General features: G+C 42.4%; 1 protein-coding gene across 1 annotated transcript in view; it reads left to right on the top strand.

Moving 5' to 3' along the window:
• Positions 1-18,839, top strand: part of LOC111970443 (plexin-A1-like) — a 443,296-nt gene that overhangs the window by 182,929 nt on the left and 241,528 nt on the right. The window contains exon 5 of the mRNA XM_023997171.3: positions 2,195-2,335. Coding sequence (XP_023852939.1) covers positions 2,195-2,335 — 141 coding nt within the window. The remainder of the gene's footprint in view (positions 1-2,194; positions 2,336-18,839) is intronic.

Raw genomic sequence — 18,839 nt, 5'->3', positions numbered from 1 at the left:
CAATCCCATGTACTATGTTCTTACAAAAAAAGCTTTAAAATGTTCTAATACAGCCAATATTGAAGACTGTCAAATCTCAAAGATGCCCTCTGGTGGTCAAACTAGCGCTAACTGGCATTAATGGCAACAATGGCTGACAATTCAATAACGTGCCATAGACTTCTGCGGCAGGACACAAGGTGTTCTGCAGTATGACACAACTTTTACAGGAGGAACCACTGCAGTTGAGGAACAATGGGAAAGTAATTCTGCTTTGAAAGTTGATAAACTTGTAACGCCACTATTGCGAAAATGGCCCTCGAATATTTTGGTACACCTACTGGAGAGCTCTTCTTTGTCTAAACCTATTCAGCACCGTTCACTCCCTCTTAAACCTTAGCCCCACCCATCTGTTTATGGATTCACATGTGAGGTCATGTACTAAACAGAGGGAATATGGTAGTGTAGTAAACAACCAAAGATTTCAAGACTAAACGTGGTGAAAGTAGTAGCCTACAATAAGGAAAAACTCAAGGTAAAAATACACTTCCTTTGCCTATATCCTAATCTGACTTTGGTGCATGTTCTTTATTTGTCACATGCACAGGATACAGGTGTAAACGGTACAGTGAAATGATTACTTGCATATTTGTATAGTAGCAATATCAATAATAGAAAGTGTCTGGATAAAAATATTTTATCATTGTTAGATGATGCTTACCCAGACACACTTGTCTAAATTCATGGGTCATGTGAAAGAAATGCTATATCCAGCCACATCTAGCTAAGTGGACGGGTCACTATTATCTAGACATGTATACATGTTTATGAAATACAATAGGTGGCCGTAATCACCCCCAGACACACCAGGCTAACTTGATGGGTCATGTAATCCTCTGCTGAATTGGAGTCTTTTGTTTAGACATGTAGTTAGCTAGCTAAACAATGAACCATAATCCCAACCAATACTACTACAATACGAACACATTGTCATAGCTAGCCACCATGCATGAAATACTGTAGTATGAATCTGCAGGTAGCTAAAGCTAACCAACTATGTTCAATGTTAGCTAGCTAGCTAACATTAGGCTATAACTAGCAATGCACATATTTTTCAGTTTTGTTTGTACAGCTTGTTTGGCCCGTTGCATCAAGTTTACTCTGGTTCACACTGACCGTGTGCAGAAAGTAGTCCATCACAACTTTTTCCCAGTGATCATTGTCAATAGCGCCTGCTAAATTCAGGGCAGCGTTGTTGTTGAGCAGTAGCATCACTTTTGAAGTTCTCCATGGCTTAAAAAAAAGCTATTAAAAAAAAAAGCAGCGATAGAAAGAGTTATCTACGCATACTATGCAGCAGATGTTATAGACAGAAGCATAATACATGGCAGACCAATCCGAACTCATGTGTTTGAAATTCACTGCTTGACTGTGGGACCTTACAGGTACTTGTATGTGTGGGGTACAGAGATGAGGTAGTCATTCAAAAACACTATTATTGCACTATTATTTATTCCTGAATATATTTAGGCTTGCCATAACAAAGGGGTTGGATATGTATTGACTTAAGACATTTCAACTTTCCATTTGGATTAATTTCTTTAAAAAAAAAAAAATGAAAAAACATAATATCACTTTGACATTATGCAGTATTATGTGTAGGCCAGTGACCAASATTTTGGACAATTTCATCCATTTTAAATTCAGGCTGTAACTTAACAAAATGTGGAACAAGTCAAGGGGTGTGAATACTTTTCTATTTATGACATTTTGGCCTTACCCAGGCCTTTTTTTACAATGACCAAATGTATGATACAAATGTCAATTATATGTCAACCATCCTTCCTCCAAAGGACCATTCTATGGATTACATTTTGTAAAATTCCCCAAAATCATGATCTTTCTTTGTCTGGGTTTGGTGAGGAATCACTCCTGTCCATATATAACCTCTGGTATAGTGTAGTTATCAAAAGTGATACACTTTTAACAAATCACAAAGGACCATAGATCTCCTAAGGGGCATATATTTGACTTTTGTTCTCACAATAATCCATCCCCATCTGTCTTTTATCCAAAGCAACGTATAGTTCAGTGAGTGCATACATTTTATGTGACCCTAGTGGGAATTCATCTTTGGGGTTGCACGAGCAAAACTACCCAACTGAGCAACACAGGACAAGTATGTAACCTACCATCTTTCTGTGTCTCTGTCTAGATCCTGGTTAACTCAGTAAGTCCCACACATCCTGCTCTGCTCTATGAGAACCTGGTTGTGAGTGATGGCTTCAGCCCCATCCTCCGAGACCTGCTCTTCTCCCCGGACATGCAGCACATCTACACACTCTCCGACAAACAGGTAAGACAGATGCACACAGGCATGCACATTGGCACAAAAGCATGCGCGCACACACACTCGCTCCAGCACATCAAACTCACCGACAAATATGTATTGCACACTCACACACAGGTGGGCGTACACACACACACACACACACACACACTTCAGACAGCATGTCAAAATAAAGACTTTGGCAGGTGTCAACAGGGGCCCAACGATGCCTCATTAGTACACACACACACACAACCTTCCGTCCCACCAAATACACCTTTAATTAGATCTGCCCATCTGACCCGGGTCCCCACAAACCACCATCCCCACAAATCACGGCCCCTACAAATCACAGTTCCTACAAACCATGGTCACCCGTGTCGCACACATGCACACCAGGGGAATGGGCAAATGTCAGGTGTATTCCACGTGGAGACCTGGTCATTTACAGCCCTGCCGCTGGATAGGCTGTCTAAAGATTGGAAGCTTGTGGCTGTGGGTCGCCTCAAATGTTGCAGCTGACACCCCCTTTACCACTCATTAGTACAGGGGAAAGAAGCAGGAGAGTGCGAGGTAGACTGGGAGAAGCAAAGAGGGAGAAAGAGGAGTCCATAATGCATCTGTATGAAATGTGTCCATTTGACAATGTACAGTTGAAGTCGGAAGTTTACATACACCTTAGCCAAATACTTTTAAACTCAGTTTTTCACAATTCCTGACATTTAATCCCAGTAAGAATTTCCTGTCTTAGGTATGTTAGGATCACCACTTTATTTTAAGAATGTGAAATGTCAGAATAATAGTAGAGAGAATTATTTATTTCAGCTTCTATTTCTTTCATCACATTCCCAGTGGGTCAGAAGTTTACATACACTCAATTAGTATTTGGCAGCATTGCCTTTAAATTGTTTAACTTGGGTCAAACGTTTCGGGTAGCCTTCCACAAGCTTCCCACAATAAGTTGGGTGAATTTTGGCCCATTCTTCCTGACAGAGCTGGTGTAACTGAGTCAGGTTTGTAGGCCTCCTTGCTCGCACACACTTTTTCAGTTCTGCATATACAAATTTTCTATAGAATTGAGGTCAGGGCTTTGTGATGGCCATTCCAATTCCTTGACTTTGTTGTCCTTAAGCCATTTTGCCACAACTTTGGAAGTATGCTTGGGGTCATTGTCCATTTGGAAGACCCATTTGCGACCAAGCTTTAACTTCCTGAATGATATCTTGAAATGTTACTTCATGATATCCACATAATTTTCCTTCCTCATGAAGCCATCTATTTTGTGAAGTGCACCAGTCCCTCCTGTAGCAAAGCCCCCCGACAACATGATGCTGTCACCCCCGTGCTTCACGGTTGGGATGGTGTTCTTCTGCTTGCAAATCACCCCCTTTTTCCTCCAAACATAACAATGGTCATTATGGCCAAAGAGTTCTATTTTTGTTTCATCAGACCAGAGACATTTCTCCAAAAAGTACAATCTTTGTCCCCATGTGCAGTTGCAAACCGTAGTCTGGGTTTTTTATGGCAGTTTTGGAGCAGTGGCTTATTCCTTGTTGAGCGGCCTTTCAGGTTATGTCGATATAGGACTCGTTTTACTGTGGATATAGATACTTTTGTACCTGTTTCCTCCAGCATCTTCAAGAGGTCCTTTGCTGTTGTTCTGGGATTGATTTGCACTTTTCGCACCAACGTACATTCATCTCTAGGAGAGGTATGACGGTTGCGTGGCCCCATGGTGGTTATGCTTGCGTTCTATTGTTTGTACAGATGAATGTGGTACCTTCAGGCATTTGGAAATTGCGCCCAAGGATGAACCAGACTTGTGGAGATCTAATGATTTTTTTTCTGAGGTCTTGACTTTTTCCATGATGTCAAGCATAGAGGCACTGAGTTTGAAGGTAGGCCTTGAAATACATCCACAGGTACACCTCCAATTGACTCAAATTATGTCAATTTGCCTATCAGAAGCTTCTAAAGCCATGACATCATTTTCTGGAATTTTCCAAGCTGTTTAAAGGCACAGTCAACTTAGTGTATGTAAACTTTTGACCCACTGGAATTGTGATACAGTGAATTATAAGTGAAATAATCTGTCTGTAAACTAATGTTGGAAAAATTACTTGTGTCATGCACGAAGTAGATGTCCTAACCGACTTGACAAAACTATAGTTTGTAAACAAGACATTTATGGAGTGGTTGAAAAACTAGTTTTAATGACTCCAACCTAAGTGCATGTAAACTTCCGACTTCAACTGTAGATCCTATTGGTGCACATTCTTTCTCTCTCGCGCACGCTCACTCTTTCACTCTCTCTCTCGCACTCTCTTGCACTCTCTCGCTCTCTATCTCGCTCTCTCTCACACACCACACCCAAACATCTCAATGCCTGACTTTGATCCTCATTAACAGAGACCAGGTGGGTTAAGTGGAGGGGTGCTGAAGTGTGTCGGGGGTACCTCTCTGTGGGGAAGACCCCTGGTTAAAATCCCTCAGTATTAATGACTAGAGGTTGTTCCCCTAGCCCACCATCGTTCCCATAACCCCCTCCCTCTTTTGTCCATGTCTCGGCTACTCAGCTTGCACCTCTCCTCTTTTCCCCCATCCTTCCTCTCTCTCTGACACGCTTCCTTCTAAGCCCAAATTGAGGGCCGCCCTCTGAACCGGCTTGCATTGATTCCATTCCCATACATTTCTTTATGATTTAACCCTCTTTTTTTATCGCCTTTTCCAGCTTTCTCTACCTTCCTGCCTTTTCCATCTTTCTCTACCCCCTCTCTCTTTTTCATCTTTCTCTCCCTCTCTCTCTTAAACATTCTTATTCAAGCTCACCCTTCATTCTCTTTCTCTCTCTCGCTCTCCATCCTCTTACACCTCTACTGAACTATGTGAGATAGTTGTGGAATATTCTGGAATTGGATCTTGGGTAGAAGGAAGGGGGTGGAAGTAGAGGAGGGGGTGGAAGTAGAGGAGGGGGATGTTGAAAGTAGAGGTGGATGATGGAAGGGGATGATGGAAGGAGAGGAGGAGGATGATGGAAGGAGAGGAGGGTGATGAGAGGAGGAGGATGATGGAAGGAGAGGAGGAGGATGATGGAAGGAGAGGAGGAGGATGATGGAAGTAGAGGGCAGATTTCAGGGTTTAGGTTGAGTCGTTGAGCATGTTAATGCCACCCCACAATGAATCCCTGTTATATACCACACACTCTCTCCTCTGCCTCGCCGGTTACACAAGTGTGTGAGGATGTTGCATGGCAGGCAGGGCCCCAGCAGCCTCTGTGCTCTCAGCCCGCAGGGGTCCATGAGAAAAGCCAAGCACATTAAAGTGTCACTGGACATATCCACTGGAGCGTGGCCCATGGCGGGTCTACAGATACATAGACACACAGACACGATAGGAACCCTGCTCTGAGTCTCTCTTTAGGAGCATGGTAAAATGTTCCAGTAATTTAAGGGCATGATTCTCATGATTTATTAAAGGGGAAATTTGACAGGTGTGTGTGTGTATGAACTTATGCATGAACCTTGAGGAGACAGTCCTAGTTAAACAGCCATGGACTGAAGACAGCCAAGACAGTATGACTTCATACATATATTCAGCTGTCTTCTTTGTCTCTTTGACTGAGCTGTCATTTATAAAATAGTCATATTGTGGGCAATTTAGCCATTTGCCAAGTGGAGAGAGCAGACAATTACTATCAAAGGAAACACATTCTACAGAAAAAGAGATGGACAGAGAAGCTTTATCTCTAACATAAAGATATACTTTCATACAATATCTGTCAGAGAATTGTTCTTCAAACATTGTCTTAGATCAGCCATGCCACTGAACAGCAAATCTGCATTGCTATTTTTCTCTATTTCCATTCATAGATAATACTTCTAACCAAGGTATCTGCCATTGTCTTGTAATCCATGTACTCTTCCTTGTCTTCGTTTCATTGTTTAGCAAAGTCACTGGGCTGTAAGACTGGAAATCTTGTTGCCTTACACACGGTCAAGAGTCTTTGACGTTGCTCATGCATATGACCTGCGAACTCAGGCACACACACACGCACACACTTATACCCCTGTTTTTGTGAGTACCTTTGTGTGTGTGCTTGCTTGTGTGTGTGCTTGCTTGTGTGTGTGCTTGCTTGTGTGTGTAGGGTGGCTATTGTCTATCCTCTTCAAAGAGTATTCTCATTCCAAATCGCAAAATAAGCTCTCTCCTGGGCTCCTAGCATCGGCCACAGGTTGACAGTACTCACACCATTTCTCTCTCACTCCTCACAATGCCAAGAGCATCACCATCATCCCAAGGTTGCAGGTTCAAATCCCCAAAACCGCTCTCACAAAAGACAGCGCAAACCTAGCCTCTATCCTGTTCGGCACGTGTTGGATGTTTTTTTGTTGCACTATTCTCGATAAATCCTAGATACTGTCGTGTGGGAAAAGCCCAGGAGGCCGGGCCGTTTCTGAGACGATCATACCTCGATCAGTCGCTTAGGTCACTCGTTTTACACATTCTAACATTCAATAGAGTGGTAACTGAATGCCTTTCTCCCTGCTTTATAAAGCAAGCCACAGCCACGTGGCTCAATGTCTGTAGGAGCGAACCATTTTCGTGAACGGGGGTAGTCTCCTCTTTTATCCTCAGATTCACAAGCCTTACAATACATCTAAATGCATGTTCAAGTACCATGCTGTACAGTCACACTTGGATACACCAGTCTAACACATGTATGCACACAAACACACACACACAAAGCTGAGAAACACACAAACATATACACCATATGGGGGACGTAGTCATTGTAATGTAAATGTTAATAGACTTTGGGGTGGTGATGTGAGACGCGGAAAGGGGCAGACAGTAGATGGGCCGGGGATGGAGGAGGGGGGGTTGTCCCGCTAAAACCTTCCTCCTACACACACACACACACTTCCACCACTTACACGACCTTACCCCCTTCTCTCTCTCTCTCTCTCGCTCTCTCTCTCGGTGAAAGTGCTGCTCTTTAACACTCTCTCGTGGTGAAAGTGTTGCTCTCTCTCTCGTGGTGAAAGTGTTGCTCTCTCTCTCGTGGTGAAAAGTGTTGCTTCTCTGTCTCTGTCGTGGTGAAAGTGTGTTGTCGTGCTCGGTCGTCGTGTCGTGGAAATGGGTGCTCTCTGTCTCTGTCGTTGTGAAAAGTGCCTCCTCGTGCTGTCTTGGTGAAAGTGTTGCTGCGCTGTCTCGTTGTTCGTGGTTTGAAAGGTGTGGTGTTGCTCTCATGTCTCTGTCGTTGGTTGAAAGTGTTGCTTCTTCTCTCTCTCTGTGGTGAAGAGTGTTGCTCTCTCTCTCGGTGTGAAAGGTTCTCCTTCTCTTCTCTCGTCGTGGTTGAAGGTTCCCTTATGGAAGTGTTGCTCTCCCTCTCGTGGTGAAAGTGTTGCCCTCTCTCTCGTGGTGAAAGTGCTTGGCTCCTCTCTGTCTCTGGTGAAAGTGTTGCTGCTCTCTCTGCTGGTAAAGTGTTGCTCTCTGTCTCTGTGCGTGGGGAAAGTGTTGCTCTCTGGTCTTTCTCTTCGTGGTGAAGTTTGTCTCTGTCTTCTGCGTTGTTGGTGAAAGTGTTGCTCTCTGTCTCTCTCGTGGTGAAAGTGTTGCTCTCTGTCTCTGTCGTGGTGAAAGTGTTGCTCTCTGTCTCTCTGTCGTGGTGAAAGTGTTGCTCTCTCTCTCGTGGTGAAAGTGTTGCTCTCTCTCTCGGTGAAAGTGTTGCTCTCTCTGTCGTGGTGAAAGTGTTGCTCTCTCTCTCGTGGTGAAAGTGTTGCTCTCTCTCTCGGTGAAAGTGTTGCTCTCTCTCTCGTGGTGAAAGTGTTGTGCTCTCTCTCAATTCAATTTAAGGGGCTTTATTGTCATGGGAAACATATGTTAACGTTGCTTAAGCAAGTGAAATAGATAATAAACAAATATGAAATAAACAATAAAAAATGAACACTACATATTACACTCACAAAAGAATAAAGACATTTCATATTATGTCTATGTAAAGTGTTGTAACGATGTGCAAATAGTTAAAGTATAAAAGGGAAAATAAACATAAATATGGGTTGTATTTACAATGGTGATTGTTCTTCACTGGTTGCCCTTTTCTTGTGGCAACATGTCACAAATATTGCTGCTGTGATGGCACACGGTGGTATTTCACCCAGGAGATATGGGAGTTTATCAAAATGTTGTTTGTTTTTTGAATTCTTTGTGTGTCTGTGTAGTCTGAGGGAAATACGTGTCTCTAATATGGTAATTAATTTGGCAAGAGGTTAGGAAGTGCAGCTCAGTTTCCACCTCATTTTGTGGGCAGTGTGCACATAGCCTGTCTTCTCTTGAGAGCCATGTCTGCCTGCGGTGGCTTCTCTCAATAGCAAGGATATGCTCTGTACATAGTCAAAGCTTTCTTTCATTTTTGGTCAGTTACAGTGGTCAGGTATTCTGCCACTGTGTCCTCTCTGTTTAGGGCCAAATAGCATTAAAGTTTGCCCTTGTTTTTTGGTAAATGATTTCCAATGTGTCAAGTAATTATCTTTTTGTTTTCTCATGATTTGCTTGGGTCTAATTGTGCTGCTGTCCTGGTGCTCTGTCGGGTGTGTTTGTGAACAGAGCCCCAGGACCAGCTTGCTTAGGGGACTCTTCTCCAGGTTCATCTCTCTGTAGGTGATTGCTTTGTTATGGAAGGTTTGGGAATCACTTCCTTGTAGGTGGTTGTAGAATTTAACGGCTCTTTTCTGGATTTTGATAATTAGCGGGTATCGACCTAATTCTGCTCTGCATGCATTATTTTGTGTTTTGCGTTGTACACAGAGGATGTTTTTCCAGAATTCTGCATGCAGAGTTTCTCCTTCCGTGGCCTCCAACTGCTCTTAAACGCTAGTAAAACCAAATGCATGCTTTTCAACCGTTCGCTGCCTGCACCCGCACGCCCGACTAGCATCACCACCCTGGACGGTTCCGACCTCGAATATGTGGACATCTATAAGTACCTAGGTGTCTGGCTAGACTGCAAACTCTCCTTCCAGACTCATATCAAACATCTCCAATCCAAAATCAAATCATAGAATCGGCTTTCTAGTTCCGCAACAAACCCTTCACTCACGGCGGCCAAACTTACCCTAGTAAAACTGACTATCTGACCGATCCTCGACTTGGCGATGTCATCTACAAAATAGCTTCCAATACTCTACTCAGCAACGGATGCAGTTTATACAGTGCCATTCGTTTTGTTACTAAAGCACCTTATACGACCCACCACTGCGACCTGTATGCCCTAGTCGGCTGGCCCTCGCTACATGTTCGTCGTCAGAACCACTGGCTCCAGGTCATCTCAAGGCTATTGCTGGTAAAGTGCCGCCTTATCTCAGTTCACTGGTCACGATGGCTACACCCCCCGCGCACGCGCTCCAGCAGGTGTACTCACTGATCATCCCTAAAGCCAAAACCTCATTTGGACGCCTTTCCTTCCAGTTCTCTGCTGGCCTGCGACTGGAACGAATTGCAAAATCTCTGAAGTTGGAGACTTTTTATTCCCTCAACAACTTTAAAAATCTGCTATCCGAGCAGCTAACCGATCGCTGCAGCTGTACATAGTCCATCTGTAAACACCACCCAATTTACCTACCTCACCCCATACTGCTTTTATATAATTTACTTTTCTGCTCTTTTGCACACAGTATCTCTTCTTGCAATGATATCTGATGATTTACACTCCAGTGTTAATCTGCTAAATTGTAATTATTCGATTTATTGCCTACCTCATGCTTTTGCACACATTGTATATAGATTCTCTTTTTTTCTACCATGTTATTGACTTGTTTATTGTTTACTCCATGTGTAACTCTGTGTTGTCTGTTCACCGACTATGCTTTATCTTGGCCAGGTCGCAGATGCAAATGAGAACTTGTTCTAACTAGCCTACCTGGTTAAATAAAGGTGAAATAAAAATAAAATAAAATTTGGTGTTTTTCCCATTAGTGAATTCTTGGTTGGTGAGCGACCCCAGGCTTCACAACCACCAAGCGGGCAATGGGTTTCTATATACATGATTCAAATATTCTTAGCCAGATCCTAATTGTGATGTCGAATTTGATGGCCTTTTTGCCTTGTCTCTCAGATGTTCCACAGCTTTGTGGAAGTTACCTGTGTCCGCTCTTCTCTCTCTTCTCTCTGCTGAGTGTTGAGTGATAAGGACAAGTTTGGATAAACACTAGTCTCCATGGCACTGATAAGCACCGAACGGACCTCTGCAGCTCTCATACCTGACCTATGAGATAATCAACACCATAGTCAACAATGAGACCCTCTTAATACACACAGGACGATGTGCACAACACACACACAGACCTCTGTTGTTCTGTCTGTAAGGGTTGTGTGTGTGTGCGCTTATACAACAGGTGGGTCTAATCCTGGATGCTGATTGGTTAAAACCGCGTTCCAGCCGGTGTCTATTCCACAAGGCTACCACCAGCTAAAGCAATGACATTGAAATGCCTATTTAATCTGTTCCATTCACTGCACAATCCACTGACTTCATCAGCCCAGCTATCCGGTTTCTAAACCCAGCCAGACAGTTTCTAATCTCCACTATAAAAGCATCTAGATTTATCACATTTTTTGGGACTTACATTTACAGTTGAAGTCGGAAGTTTACATACACTTAGGTTGGAGTCATTAAAACTCGTTTTTCAACCACTCCACAAATTTCTTGTTACAAACTATAGTTTTGTCAAGTTGGTTAGGACATCTACTTTGTGCATGACACAAGTAATTTTTCCAACAATTTTTTACAGACAGATTATTTCACTTATAATTCACTGTATCACAACTCCAGTGGGTCAGAAGGTTACATACACTAAGTTGACTGTGCCTTTAAACAGCTTGGAAAATTCCAGAAAAGGATGTCATGGCTTTAGAAGCTTCTCATAGGCTAATTGACATCATTTGAGTGCAAATTTGGAGGTGTACCTGTGGATGTATTTCAAGGCCTACCTTCAAACTCAGTGCTTCTTTGCTTGACATCATGGGAAAATCTAAAGAAATCAGCCAAGACCTCAGAAAGAAATTGTAGACCTCCACAAGTCTGGTTTATCCTTCGGAGCAATTTCCAAACGCCTGAAGGTACCACATTCATCTTTACAAATGATAGTACGCAAGTATTAACACCATGGGACCATGCAGCCGTCATACCGCTCAGGAAGGAGACACGTTCTGTGTCCTAGAGATTAACATACTTTGGTGCGAAAAGTGCAAAACAACAGCAAAGGACCTTGTGAAGATGCTGGAGGAAACAGGTACAAAAGTATCTATGTTCACAGTAAAATGAGTCCTATATCGACATAACCTGAAAGGTCGCTCAGCAAGGAATAAGCCACTGCTCCAAAACCGCCATAAAGCCAGACTACGGTTTGCAACTGCACATGGGGACAACGATTGTACTTTTTGGAGAAATGTCCTTTGGTCTGATGAACCAAAAATACAACTGTTTGGCCATAATGACCATTGTTATGTTTGGAGGAAAAAGGGGGAGGCTTGCAAGCCAAAGAACACCATCCCAACTGTGAAGCACGAGGGTGACAACATGTTGTGGGGGTGCTTTGCTGCAGGAGGGACTGGTGCACTTCACAAAATAGATGGCATCATGAGGAGGGAAGATTATGTGGATATATTGAAGCAAAATCTCAAGACAACAGTCAGGAAGTTAAAGCTTGGTTACAAATGGGTCTTCCAAATGGACAATGACCCCAAGCATACTTCCAACGTTGTGGCAAAATGGCTTAAGGACAACAAAGTCAAGGTATTGGAGTGGCCATCACAAAGCCCTGACCTCAATCCTATAGAACATTTGTATCTGCAGAACTGAAAAAGTGTGTGTGAGCAAGGAGGCATACAAACCTGACTCACTTACACCAGCTCTGTCATGAGGAATGGGCCAAAATTCACCCAACTTATTGTTGGAAGCTTGTTGAAGGCTACCTGAAACGTTTGACCCAAGTTAAACAATTTAAAGGCAATGCTACCAAATACTAACTAAGTAATACTAATTACTTCTGACCCACTGGGAATGTGATGAAAGAAATTAGTGCTGAAATAAATAATTCTCTCTATTATTTTGACATTTCACATTCTTAAAATAAAGTGGTGATCCTAGACAGGGAATTTTTACTAGGATTAAATGTCAGGAATTGTGAAAAACTGAGTTTAAATGTACTTGGCTAAGGTGTATGTAAACTTCCGACATCAACTGTAGTTTTCAACAGCAGAGATTTGTATAAACTTTGCTGTCTGTCTCCGACAGTTGCAACATTGTTTAAATATTCAAATTCTATCTCCAGCTGTCACATAGTAATGAACGTGTCAGGATGAGAGAGACAGACAGGCAGCTTTTCTTAGCCAGTCTAAATCAGCATAATTTTTATGGATATATACTATACAAAGAAATAGCAATTGATAAAAGGTCAGACAGTTAGTTTGCAGTCTTTCCAGCTTCAGTTTGAAGTGATTATGTTAGCTGTGTTGTTGAACAGAAGTGTCCTGACGTGTGAGCACATTTTCTATGCCCGGTGAAATTGCACCTCATTAGTTCATTCTTATGGATGTATCCAAATAAATGTCACTAGAAAACCGCTTAAACTAATGCAAATGCAGCTACTGTTGTTATTCTGGCTGCACTGTTTGACGTGACTGTAAGTTAGCCATAGTTGGCTAGCTAGCAAGCGAGAACCTTGCCAGCTAGTATGGCAATAGAACATTTAGAACTAACGACTGGGTCGCGTCCATAAATACAGAACATAAAGACTAACGACTGGGTCGCGCCTCTGGCAACCGAACCGACAGAACAATCGACCTGTCGGCTTGGGTAGCAACCCTATATTTGTGTCAGGACATTATCTTGGGGAAGGATGAAATAATATGAATAAATTCCTAAACATTTATTTATGAAATTATGTCAATCATTATTTCAATATATGTAACTCATTATATAAAAGTGATAATATTCTCGATGTGGTGTTTGGAGTATATATTGGCAAGGTTTGTCGGCCCTCGAGACGGATATATTCTCCAAACAATGGCTTCTCGGGCACTATCACTTCAGTACTGAATATAACCCTGACCATTGCAGTAACAGCCACGTTCATACATTACTCCTCCAAAGCACATATCTAGGTTCAGCTTCCACTACCCAAATCCTAACCGTCACCATTAAGCAACAACACTCCAAACTGACCCTAGATCAGTGTATAGTACCAGTCAAAAGTTTGGACACCTACTCATTCAAGGGATTTTCTTTATTTTTACTATTTCTACATTGTAGAGTAATAGTGAAGTCATCAAAACTATGAAATAACACATATGGAATCATGTWGTAACCAAAAAAGTGTTAAACCAATCAAAATATATTTTATATTTGAGATTCTTCAAAGTAGCCACCCTTTGTCTTGATTACAGCTTTGCACGCTCTTGGCATTCTCTCAAACAGCTTCATGAGGTAGTCACCTGGAATGCATTTCAATTAACACGTGTGCCTTGTTAATTTGTGGAATGTCTTTCCTTAATATGTTTGAGCCAATCAGTTGTGTTGTGAAAAGGAGGGGATGGTATACAGAAGATAGCCCTATTTGGTAAAAGACCAAGTCCATATTATGGCAAGAACAACTGAAATAAGCAAAGAGAAATGGCAGTCCATCATTACTTTAAGACATGAAGGTCAGTCAATCTGTAAAATTTCAAGAACTTTGAAAGTTTCTTCAAGTGCAGTTGCAAAAACCATCAAAAGAAGACCCAGAGGTACCTCTGCTACAGAGGATACGTTCATTAGAGTTACCAGCCTCAGACATTGCAGCCCAAATAAAAGCTTCACAGAGTTCAAGTAAGACGCATCTCAACATCAACTGTTCAGAGACTGTGTGAATTAGGTCTTCATAGTCGAATTGCTGCAAATGAAACACTACTAAAGGACACCAATAAGAAGAGGAGACTTGCTTGGGCCAAGAAACACGAGCAATGGACATTAGACCGGTGGAAATCTGTCCTTTGGTCTGATTAGTCCAAATTTGAGAGTATTGGTTCCAACCGCCGTGTGTTTGTGAGACGCAGAGTAGGTGAACAAATTATCTCCGTATGTGTGGTTCCCACCATGAAGCATGGAGGAGGAGGTGTGGGGGTGCTTTGCTGGTGACACTGTCAGTGATTTATTTAGATTGTTTGGGATGAGTTGGACCGCAGAGTGAAGGAAAAGCAGCCAACAAGTGCTCAGCATATGTGGGAACTCCATCAAGACTGTTGGAAAAACATTACTCATGATGCTGATTGAGAGAACGCCAAGAGTGTGCAAAGCTGTCATTAAGGCAAAGGGAGGCTACTTTGAAGAATCTCAAATATAAAATACATTTTCATTTGTTTAACACTTTTTTGGGGTAATACATGATTCCATGTGTGTTATTTCATGGTGTTGATGTCTTAACTATTATTCTACAATGTAAAAATGTGTAAAAAAAAACTAAACTCTTGAATGAGTAGGTGTGTCCAAACCTTTGACTGGTACTGTGCATTCCACACCCTGGTCTGAGATGTCACACCTCTGCTGTTTGCTTGACAGTGGAGAGATTCAGGGAGGCACATGGCCTTCTATCATCATCACACACTGCTGCAGCCTAGCCTTAACACTAGCACACAGTGTGTCTCTCTGACTGGATCTCACTATGCTAGAGAGGATCAAGGGGAGAGTGTGTGTGTGTGTGTGTGTGTGTCTGCATCTCTGAAAAAGAAAAAGATATATATATATATATATATAAACAGAACAAATACAGCTTTAAAACTATTTATTCTCTCACCCCTCTCTCTACCTCTGAAGGACTTAATGGGATATAATCCTCATGTCATCCATCCAGGAATGGAGGAGAGTTTTTTCCTTTCCTTTCCCCCCCATCTCCCCCTCCTTCCCTCGCTCTCGGGAAGGAAAGAGCGTGTGAACGATGGCAATCCCCTTTGACAGTGGCCGCTGCTGCAGGAGATAGTCAGATGGGATTTTTTTGCCGGCCAGGAATAGGTTTCGGTGTGTCTTAATCTCGGAAGATCATGCTCCCTGTCTCTTTCTTTCTGTTTCTCTCTCTCGCTCTCTCGCTCTATATCGACAATAATTCTTTACAGATAGTGGAAGAAAATGGTGCTCAGAAACTGTGCTTGGGCCCGATGCTATCGCCGCCCTAATGGAAGTTATGACTGCCCTCTTTCTTTCTCACTTTTTAGTTTGGTGTTTTTCAAGACGCAGGAACTATTGATGTGACAGCGTTGGGGAGGAGGGATGGAAGGAAAGACAATAGTGGTCATGTGTTTAATTGATGTTGTGTGTTTGTTTGAGGTCGTGTGTTTGTTTGAGGTCGTGTGTTTGTTTGAGGTCGTGTGTTTGTTTGAGGTCGTTCGTTTGTTTGAGGTCGTGTGTTTGTTTGAGGTTGTGTGTTTGTTTGAGGTCGTGTGTTTGTTTGAGGTCGTGTGTTTGTTTGAGGTCGTGTGTTTGTTTGAGGTCGTGTGTTTATTTGAGGTCATGTGTTTGTTTGAGGTCGTGTGTTTGTTTGAGGTCGTGTGTTTTAATAGGGGTCGTGTGTTTGAGGTCATGTGTTAGTTAAATCGGGGCGACGATGTGTTAGATAAATCGGGGCTGAGGTGTGTTAGTCAAATGAGGAGCGGCAATGTGTTAAATAGGGGCGGTGATGTCTTTGTAAGAGGTTTGATAGACCTTTCAATCCATTGAGAGGTCTGTCCATTGAGAGGTCTGTCCATTGCCTCCTCTCTTCAGCACCTAAGGTTTTACTGGTGGCCCAAGTATCTTTGAATATGTGTAAATTAAGCCATTTCTCTAAACCAATTTTTTTCTCCTACAAATGTATTCAATTTCAGCGGACACAGGACACCGATTCAATGGGCATGACACCCCCCCACTCCCAGCACTGTTAGCCTCCGTGCTCATCTCCAATCAGTCAACATATCTAAACATATCTAACAGACCACTGGCCATCGATCCCTCTAAGCCCTTACAATCCAATCAATAGAGACACTACACTAGCCTGGTTTTGATAACCCTGCAGCAAGTGGACTACCTTAGCAACACAAACCACCACAGCGCTGACTCCCCATAGACCCCCAATGGAAGTCTGTGCGCTATTGCTATGCTAATTCACTTTGCTAAAGTTAAAGAACTAGGCTACGCTAACATTAACGCTCGTGACTATCATTCCTCCCTCTCCGTTTTGATTACTGTTGCCGGGGCTGTATCGATGTCTGTAGCCACATGGCACGGTTCGATGCGAGCACAGATTAAACCGTGTGGCTGATGGAGGATGATAGACGTTTTTTGAAATGAGGGTGTTACACTAATGCTACATGGACTGGCGTAGCAGAGAGAGACCGTTGGCGGTTGATGACAGGTAAGAACGGAAGCGTCTTTTAAATCTAATCATAACCTGCTGTGATTAGCTGGTTATTTGATGGAGCAGTTCTGACAGGCAAGCTGAGCTGATTCAGTGCTGCCCCCTTCTCTATCCTACCTCCACCCCTAATCTCTTGCCCCTAGTTTAGATTCTAATCCTGCACTAACACACCTGATTCAACTCATCTACTCTTCATCATCAAGCCCTTGATTTCTTGGAAATGCGTATGTTAATGCTGGGCTAAAGCAAAACCCTGCGCACAATGTCCCTATCCGAGATCCAGGATCGAAGAACACTACCCCAAGCTCCTAGATAATCCACCCCAGGGGACGAGCCTCAATCTGGGGGTGAAGTTAATGGTATGTCCCCATCCCACTGTTTCCTCTGGAGTGTACAATATGGCCCATGGAGGCCTTTATTTAAAAAAGGCCCCAACTGCCACTTTTTCGCCCTCTGATCTTACCGACAATGAAAGCATGTATTGAAGGCTTTACAGGGGCCTTAGGCCATCGGGACGGCCATAACAAATCCTGTTAGCGCAATGTTTTAACTGAAGGAAATGGCTTATACGGATACTGTAAAAACTGATTGAAGAGGAGGGGCATAAACTTTATAGCAGGGTATTTTTTACAGTCTGTACATTCAGACGTACACACACACACATACAGAGATCAGCTTTAACCTCTTATGTCTGAGATCGGCTTAGATCCCGTTAACGGGATCGATTTGACAACAGCCAGTGAAAGTGCAGGGTGCCAAATTCAAACAGAAATCTCATAATTGAAATTCCTCAAACATACAAGTATTTCACACCATTTTAAAGATAAACTTGTTGTTAATCCCACCACAGTGTCCAATTTCAAAAAAGCTTTACGACGAAAGCACACCAAACAATTATGTTAGGTCATTACCTAGTCACAGAAAAACACAGCCATTTTTCCAGCCAAAGAGAGGAGTCACAAAAAGCAGAAATAGAGATAAAATGAATCACTAACCTTTGATGATCTTCATCAGATGACACTCATAGGACTTCATGTTACACAATATTGTTCGATATTGTTCGATAAAGTGCATATTTATATCCAAAAATCTCAGTTTACATTGGCGCGTTACATTCAGTAAAATTTTGCTTCTAAAACATCCGGTGATTTTGCAGAGAGCCACATCAATTTACAGAAATAGTCATCATAAACTTTAATATAAGATACAAGTGTTATGCACAGAATTAGAGATATACTTTTCCTTAATGCAACCGCTGTGTCAGATTTTTTTTTTTTACTTTGCGGAAAAAGCAAACCATGCAATAATATGAGTACAGCGCTCAGACAACAAAACCATGTTGGAGTCAACAGAAGTCAGAAATAGCATTATAAATATTCACTTACCTTTGATGATCTTCATCAGAATGCACTCCCAGGAATCCCAGTTCCACAATAAATGTTTGATTTGTTCGATAAAGTACATCATTTATGTCCAAATACCTCTTTGTTCGCGCATTTAGCCCAGTAATCCAAATTCATGAGGCGCGAGCAGAGAAAGTCCAAATGTTCCGTTACAGTCCGTAGAAACATGTCAAACGATGTATAGAATCAATCTTTAGGATGTTTTTATCATAAATCTTCAATAATGTTTCAACCGGGGGAATTCCTTTGTCTTCAGAAATGCAATGGAATGCAAGCTAACACTCACGTGAACGCGCGTGGTCAGCTCATGGCACTCTGCCAGACCCCTGACTCAAAGAGCCCTCATTCCCCCCTCCTTCACAGTAGAAGCATCAAACAAGCTTCTAAAGACTGTTGACATCTAGTGGAAGCCTTAGGAAGTGCAATATGACCAATATCCCACTGTATAGGCGATGAGTTGAAAAACTACAAACCTCAGATTTCCAACTTCCTTGTTGGATTTTCTTCTCAGGTTTTTGCCTGCCATATGAGTTATGTTATACTCACAGACATCATTCAAACAGTTTTAGAAACTTCAGAGTGTTTTCTATCCAAATATACTAATAATATGCATATCTTAGCTTCTGGGACTGAGCAGCAGGCAGTTTACTCTGGGCACCTTATTCATCCAAGCTACTCAATACTGTCCCCAGCCATAAGAAGTGT

This window comes from Salvelinus sp. IW2-2015, linkage group LG11 (genome assembly GCF_002910315.2).
Source record: "Salvelinus sp. IW2-2015 linkage group LG11, ASM291031v2, whole genome shotgun sequence".
Lineage (NCBI taxonomy): Eukaryota > Metazoa > Chordata > Actinopteri > Salmoniformes > Salmonidae > Salvelinus > Salvelinus sp. IW2-2015.
Note: the sequence above shows the minus strand (reverse complement) of the source record. Positions and strands in the feature narration are given on the sequence as shown.